Source organism: Pyrgilauda ruficollis, unplaced genomic scaffold (assembly GCF_017590135.1).
Source record: "Pyrgilauda ruficollis isolate IOZ18807 unplaced genomic scaffold, ASM1759013v1 scaffold256, whole genome shotgun sequence".
Lineage (NCBI taxonomy): Eukaryota > Metazoa > Chordata > Aves > Passeriformes > Passeridae > Pyrgilauda > Pyrgilauda ruficollis.
Window position 1 is genome coordinate 153288 of NW_024523889.1, and position 8370 is coordinate 161657.

The 8370-nt window shown below is 39.9% G+C and overlaps 1 protein-coding gene across 1 annotated transcript in view; it reads right to left on the bottom strand.

The window, feature by feature from the left end:
• Window positions 1-4465: 4465 nt before the first annotated feature.
• Window positions 4466-8370, bottom strand: part of EDIL3 (EGF like repeats and discoidin domains 3) — a 95905-nt gene continuing 92000 nt past the window's right edge. Inside the window, exon 7 of the mRNA XM_041471103.1 lies at window positions 4466-5259. Within this exon, the coding sequence (XP_041327037.1) occupies window positions 5110-5259 (150 nt within the window). The 3' untranslated portion in view covers window positions 4466-5109. The remainder of the gene's footprint in view (window positions 5260-8370) is intronic.

Genomic DNA, 8370 nt, shown 5'->3' on the forward strand with positions numbered 1-8370 from the left:
TTGGTTTCTAAGACTACGTGATCACAGGTCACTTAGTAATCACGAAGTGAACAAATTGGCCTCCTGTTATTAAATCCAAGGTATCAAAGAAGTGTCATTGTGTTTACCACAGAAATATCAGAGACTATTTATTTCATGATGATGTAGAGTGTTCATACTCTTGTTAATCCCTTGAGCCCATTAGCAGCAAATATGGGAGGATGGACATTGATAAATAGTTGCTATTCTGAAGAGATTTACTCATTATTTTCTCTCATTGTCTTCACTAGAATTCCTGGGTAGATACGTTGTGAGGAGAGTGAGGAAAACTCACTTTTCAGTTCTTCAAGAAAAGTCCCTGGATTTCAGGAAAATGTTTCGTGACACAGTTACAATTTATAACCAAAAGTCAGAAAGCTTCAAGATGCAAAAATTTATTAGTGAACTGCTAATATTCTCCAAAAAGATTCTAATATTCTCCATCATTCTTCAGAAATACTCCTCTTTTTTGTGTGCAGCACTGTATTCTCATTTTTTGTGACTGATAGAGATATATAATAAGGGAAAATTGCAATTTTGTGACTTTTCTTCAGAAAGACAACATGCTGTAGTGTGTGCTGAGTGTTGAGACTACATATTGGGCAGACAGCAGTGAGTGCTTGTGGATGGCTTTTTTCTCTAAAAGATGATTTTTGGAGAAAGGGCACAAGCTGAAACCATTATAAAACAAAAGGATATGTATTTTTACAAAAGGGCTCATTCAAGGTGTAAACCACTGAAGCTTCATCTCTCTTCAGCAAACAGAATATTTTTATGTCATTTAAGTGTTTAAATTGTTTGGGAGCGAATAGCTTTTCCATGTGCTACTTTAATCCCTAAGCTTCTTCAGAAATTGAAATTATAGAGTTAACTATTTTGGGGAGCAGGATGTACAGCAAATAAAAGAGAAGAGGGGCAAGGGTGTGAGCAAATACCAGCTCTACTGTGGCATCTCATAGCAGGTCTGGGCTGCAGCCACTGCTTATCTTCTCAGAAATTAATTTGCCTATGCAGGAGTGGAGGAGAGAGGATAAGGACTGATAAATATCCCAGGAAATTTGACTTACAGGAAATGAAATTGTCATTTTACATTTCTGGTGCTCGTTCAGAGAGCAGTGGGATAGAGGGAAAAAAAAAAAAAAAGTATTTTTAGAGTTGTTCAAACTGACAGGTGTTTTTTTTTGTTTTTTTTTTTTAATCTGGAAGAACAAAGAGAACACATTGACGAGAGCACAGTACCAACTGCTGATTTTTCCAAAAACGAACTTACCTCCCACAAAGACCCCGTGGATGAATCCAGGAAAATGCCACGTGATATCTCTGCTCCACACTTGCCGCCACCGAGATAAGCTGTGTCTCCTCCAAGGTGTTGCAACATAACAGCTTCAAGAAAACCACCTCATTTTTCAAAAGTTTTATTGTTAAGTTTGAAGACTAGACAAGGTCGTACTGGTTTTACATCGCTCTACATGATTTAGGTATATACAAAACCATTTGAATATCACACAGCTTGAAAGGTTGCAAAGGTCGTTTGTGTCCGAGATACTTCTGTACTTACTGACACATCAGAAGCCAGCACTGAATATTATAGTTCACATTGGTTGTATAGCAAAGATACACTCATTTAGTATCCTTAGTCTTCAAAACTGACACTTAATTTGTGTGAAGCCATTCCAAAAGAGAAAGTCAACCTCGGATCCAGAGCCAGTTGAGGCAACTGAATGCCGGTAAAAAGGAGCCTCGTGCCAGTGCTTTATTTCCCAGGCTATAAATGTAGCATATTACCCAGCAACACAAAGGTGAAGCCTGCCTACAAATACTTGACTGGTTCAGGGTGAAATTTAATTAGGAGAACACTTTTGGCCTTGTTCAATGTCATTGTTAACAATTACTGCAGAAGGCAAGGATCATTTCCGAGCTTTTCTCCTGTCCCCTCTTTAAGGGACGTGTCCTGCACTTCTGGTTTTTTGGGGCTGGTTGCTTTCACTGGGAGAGAACAGTTGTGTTAATTTATAACTTGCCCCTTATGGCAATGGCATGCACCTAGACAACAAAATAAAATCAAAGGCAAAGAGTTTAATTCTATCTCCTAATCTGATTCCCACCTGTTTTGTTAAATCTGAAGGATTCCACTTAAACCAAGAGCTATTTCAGATACTGCTGACATTGGGACCCGAATTTGGTGCTGGAAATGCCATTCCAAGAAGGTTTTTTGGTAGCTGAGGAATAATGTCATTGGAAAAATTTCTAGCATGCAGGTTGAAATTGTAAGGGTGTCAGATATATGGTTTTTAATAAATTGTCATGGAGTATTGTCACCAGGTATGGAGCTGTCCTCGTGAAGACTCTGACAGCTGACCCAGGACATGAGGGTGAAAATACTCAACACAAAATTAATACCAAATTAAAATTATTGTGTTGCATTACAGAAAAACTCTGTAAGCAGATGAAGGGATTACAATTAATTTACTAAACCAAGAAATATTAATTTAAAAGCAAAACTGAAGTTGCAAAAGATGAACAACATGAAAAAAACCCCCAACATTAAGAACAGAAACCAAATATTTCAGAAGAAATTTAACATAAGTTTTTAAACTAGGAAGTCTAATTTTTTGAAATGGCCTTCTGTTTTTTGGATGCAGTCAGTTAGTGAAATATCTACATGCTATTCTTCATATCTGTAATTAAACTCAGGGCCAACTGCTTTCCCATAATAGGAAAATGTATTTAAACCTCTTAAAGTATTGTGTGTGCACACCCTAAAGAGATAAATATTACTAGTTTTTTTCATTTTCTATTTTCTTTTTGACCTAAAGCCCAAATTGCAAAATATAGGCAGTGGATAATGTAGGGATAGACTTGTCCTCCCTTATTCAGATTTTTTTCTCGCTAGAAGTACCACCAAATTGATTGACTTTCTCTTTAAAATTGCTCCTTTTTCTTGAAGACCACTCCATATATACATCATTAAGGAATGCTGTTAACACAGTTACAGACAAGACAGTAACAGTCTAGTGGCTTTTGTTATGCAGCACAAAGTAAAAAATAAAGAACAAACTTAGCAGTGTTGCACAGGACCTCAACATTTTCTTACACATACTTTTACCTTTACAGGACTCTTCTTTAGAAGTCTTTAAATGTCTAAGCCTTATAAAATAAATACTTGTATAAATACAGTTTAAGGATTAGGTCATTTTGTAGAGGCAGGGTGTTCTGTTTGCTAAAATGTGACAGTTTAAGTGACACTATCAGAAAACCGCCACCATTATATCCCCAATTCTTGTATGTAAAATTCCTGGCTGCTATTCTAGAGTCTTTCACAGTTCAATGGATAATATATATTTAGTCTGTGGTGGAGAATGTGTGATTAAATGCAGGTTTTTTCGAAATCCAAACCATTTTGTTTCCAAGGTAAACTTTGCCCTTTGCAGACTGTGGGCCAGCTAGCTGCTGGCCTGGGAAGCAGTGCCCAAGTTCAGAGTTTTGGTGAGAATGGAACAGTGACAGAAAGTGTAATAAGTTCAGTGACATTTGCTAAAACATGCAGCTGCATCTCTCTCTCTCTCTCTCTCTCTCTCTCTCATTCTCTCTTTCTCTCCACATCAGCATGTTATGAAATTAAAAGGTTGGCAGTAATCCCAAGTGCTGTTGTTTCAGGTCCCCTCACTCCCTGTGCTGGGATCTTTTTTAGTCTGAGGTGCTGCTCTAACCTAGTCACAGAGCACTTTAATCCAAGGGAACTTGGGTTGCTCTTCAAAGATTGGTATTGTCATCTCAATCAGCAGGGGAAACTGAGGCACAGGGGAGAATATTCCCCCTACTTCTCCACTTCTCCTCCTAAAATCTACTTTTTAAACTGGGGTTGCTATCATGCTGTGTGTGAAGCATTCCTGTAGATGGGGCATGATAGGAAACAGCCTCCTGGTGGCTCACTGGTGTGTGTCTGAAAAGAATTTTTAGGAGCAGTGGGTGACAAGGGCCAGGCTTTGGTGTGCTCCTACGTCACCTCTTACCTTTTGGGGAGGAAAGCTGTGACTTTAGGAAGAGCCTAAAGAGGGAGGGTTTCCTGGCAGTAGGGGAGTGATCCCTCCTATGTGTCTTTTAGCACCTGGTTCCTTCACCCCACATTTTCCTCCTCACTGGAATTCAGAGCGTTTGTGAAAGTATTGATGGGGTGGGCAGGTCACAGTTTGGGGCTGTGTGCTCACCCCTGGGAAAATCATCCTGGAATGGGATTTCTGATGGAATACGTGAGTACCCAAGATGAGACACCACAAGTGCCCTGGTGCCTCACCTTAGTCTCCATGAAAAAGCACAGAAACTTTGAAAATTCATAAACTTTGGCAAATTCATTAACTTCATAATACACTGATTTGGTTACATACTCAAAACAGGTGACATCTTTCAAGGAAAACAACACCAGCACAGTGTGATACTAAACAGAAAAGATGGAGGCCGTGTCTACAGCATGCAAAATAGAGAAGGAAAATGGGGCAGTTAGGAAAACCCTTCAGGTGCGTGGACTCTGCTGTCTGGATGAAAGTGGTGAAAGGTAGCTCATAACACCACAGGTACCGTGTTTTAACAGTACCAGGGAGAATTTCCCAAAATATATGTCGTAAGAACTGACAGTGTGTTTGATAGGCACAATTACTATAATGCAGTCATCCCCAAGTAAACTTATTGCTAAAAGCTGCAGTATCACTTTTTGCAAGTAAGGTGATGGTATGGGTTATGGAGAACTCATCAGCCCAATGTTCCTGAAGCCACAAATGAGCTTCACACTGTTTCTCTTCCCTTGTAAAAAGGATGCTGCTGTTTTTTTTCTTTTTTCTCTTTTTCCCTCAACGCGTTTCAACTGGTGGTGAACAACTCAAGGGAGAACTAGGAGGATAATTCCACAGCAGAAGGGACAACACCAACAGATTTTCAAGGGCAAAAAAACCGGATCGGATCGTTTTAAAAGGGCAGGCTTAGACCTCCTGGCGAAAGACAGCTAGCGGCCTACCATAAAAATGAGCGAGCACTGGTTCATGGAAAAACCCCACTCAGCATCCTACAAGCTTCTTCTACAGCAGGAATGGGGTGGGCTCAGTCCTCAGCTGCACAGCCCAGCAGCTCGGACCGCAGGGTGATGCGGCCGTACCACGACCAGGGCAGGATGCGCACGTGCCGGGCGTAGATCGGCGGCTCGATGACGTTCTTGCGGTGCGTGTCGTTGTCAAAGTTCCCCTGGAACACCTGCGGGGAAGCAAACGGGGGAGGTTTTAATGGAAGTTCCCCTGGAACGCCAGCAGGTGTGGCATTCACATTCCCCGAACGTGATTTCTTCGCCCGGGGGTTTTCTCCTGGGAAGCTGAAGGGCAGCGAGAGGCCTCAGAGAAAAGGAAAACAATTCTTATCTCGTTTGCTTCTCCTGTGTTGTGCTCATGTGGAATGTGTTTGAACATAGTTTACCCACAAGTCATTGCTTAATTGGGCTCCGATGTGAGTTGTTTTGACTCATTGGCCAGTTGGGGCCAAGCTGTGTCAGACTCTGGAGAGAGTCACGAGTTTTCATTATTATCTTTCTAGCCTTCTGTCTGTATCCTTTCTGTATTCTTTAGTATAGAATAGTATCCTTAATATAATATAGTATAATAAAGTAATACATTAGCTTTCTGAGAACATGGAGTCAGATGTATCATTCTCTCCCCTGGTCGGAGTTGCCTGCATTTACAATATGCAGGGAGGTTTTCAGGCTGACCCAGCCCACAGTGAAACTGGATCTGGATCCACGATGGATTTTTTGTCGTTGGGATGCGCAACTTTTAACGCTGTTTAAACTTAAGGTATACAGTGGCAAAGAGAAGGTTGGGATTAGTTTTTAGGAAGGAATCCTTCAATCTGAGGGTGGGCAGGCCCTGGCACAGGGTGCCCAGAGCAGCTGGGGCTGCCCCTGGATCCCTGGCAGTGCCCAAGGCCAGGCTGGACACCGGGGCTGGGAGCACCTGGGACAGTGGAAGGTGACCCTGCCATGGCTGGGCTGGCACTGGATGAAATTAAAGGTGCCTCCCAACCCAAATCTATGATTCCATGAGTCCCTGCCTCTGCTAAATCTTGTGATTCATTCACACTCAGCCCTGGTGCAGGCAGAGCCTTCTACTCAAAGCTTCAGCCTCTGTTCCACCAGGGCCACGCTCTGAAAGTTGCACAAAAATCATTAACATTTAAAAAATTAAATGTCTTTTTACTTGGCATTTGTACCATCTCAAATTAATCCCAGGAGATCCTGTTACTGCTTCCGAGGAAATAACATTAATAATTAAAGTTAAGAATTTTTATTGTATCACTTATGAAAGTTGCTGGGATGCAACTATATAAACCTTTGTTAAAGCGGTGATTATCAAGGATGTTATCTTCTCATGTCAGACAAAAGTCAGCAGATGAATTAAGAGCATCAGGCTGTGATAAAAGTAAAACATCTTAGCTCTGTTCAGTGCATGTTATGATCTTATTTCTACCTGTATTGGTTAATCCACACAAAAGTGAGTTATAAAACTCATATCTGTGATAAATCAGTACCAGATTTTTCCCCTGCCAGCCACTATTTAAATTCAAAGGCCACAGCACCAATTTTTGGCAAAATGATCAGATTATCCCCTTGGGTTATTTTCAGTTTTTATGGGAAATGTTCATTCTCTTAAAATGCCAGCCAATTCACTTCTCATTTGTAAAAACTGAACCTGATGGCTTTTCGACTTAAAATGAATGACTGTTGTTTGCATCATGCAGAGAAGAATATAGACATCCTGGAGAAGTGCTTATGTGACTGAATTAATGCAGAATTACAGGTTTCCTAGAAGTTCTTGGGAAAATATCAGAATTTGAAGTGCAAGCTGGCTGATCTAGCATTTCAGCCCCGATTCTGGTTCCTTTGTGACATGTGCACAAAGATTTTGGTCTCTGTGCTGAACCTCTTCGGATTTTGGAAGTTTCTCTCCAGTGCTGTCCTTTCAGGACATCAAACAAAATCCATCCCCTCCCCAGGTGATGCTCTTTTACAAGTGATGAATTCTCCTTCTTGTCTGCAATCACAGAAGTGGGAGCATGAAAGGATGTGGGAGTTCTGATAGATGGATAAAGCAGCAGAGAAAATGACCACAGAATCATCAGTTTTGTGAGTCTAAGGAAAAAAAAAAAACACCCCAACAACCAAAATAATTTAGCACAGGGAAAATTGTTTGCTGCCCAAGTACAGTGTTGATACATAGATCAGCAGGAGCTTGGGCTAACAAGGTTTGCACCTCAAGTCCAGTTTCATTTGTAGCAAAAATTTACATTACTAAGTTCATAATAGAAATTACAGTGGCACCTTCCAAAAGCCAAAATGTAGCTAGGAAAGCTTAAAAGTGTTTTTTGTTTCTTGGGTTTTTAAAAAACTTTTTAAAATTTGATTTCTTGCACATGCATGTGAAATATCTTTTTATATTTTTGCCAGGCTAGACAAAGGAAACTTTACAGCCCCAGTGTTCATATCTGAATATGAAATATTCAGATATGAATATTTATCTTTCAGATACGAAAGATAAATAAAATTATGTGATGCAAAACCAGCAACAAACACCGCTGAAGGAGGGAGGATTATGTAATTTACTTACAGCATGAGAACACAAATTAAATATTATTTTTAACTTATGCATGATTTCATTATCACTTGACATCTAACTCATCTGTCTCAGAGGTTATTTTATGCAAATACGAAATACACCTTCCCTCAAAATTCAAGAATTAGTTTCAAAAAATTAACTAAATGTGCTAGGTCAGAAGAAGGATTTTAGGGAAATAAATTTATCCGAAAGTAAGGGAAGTATTGTCAGCATCCACAAGTGTGACCTGCATAAAATATAACATTCTAACAGAAATTTACTGTTCTTTTCCTGTGGCCCCATGGCACATTTCTTACGGGAAAAACTATATCCTTTCCCCCTCTTCATTTACTTTTAGCCTCAATTCACTAATAGAGTCAAGGAATTTGGGAGGAGCAGGGAGGACAAAGAACAAAACATTACTTATCAGTGGAAAAAAAGCTATTTCTGTAGCTCAAAGTAATTTTTTAAATCTACATGTTGTTTTATGCCCAACCAGTCAATACTAAATGAGCCACCAAAGTAATTAAAACCCTTGAAAAGCTGATGCCTCTCAATGACCACTCCTCACATTTGTTCCCGAGAAGTTTTTTTTCAGGATAGCTCTGAAGACTGCCATTACTTTTTAAGATTTCTGAGGCTGCTGTTGTAATTACAACATAATGCTCTATGTAAAAAAAAAAAAAAAAAAAAAAACACCAAAAAAAAAAAAACCCCGAGGGTT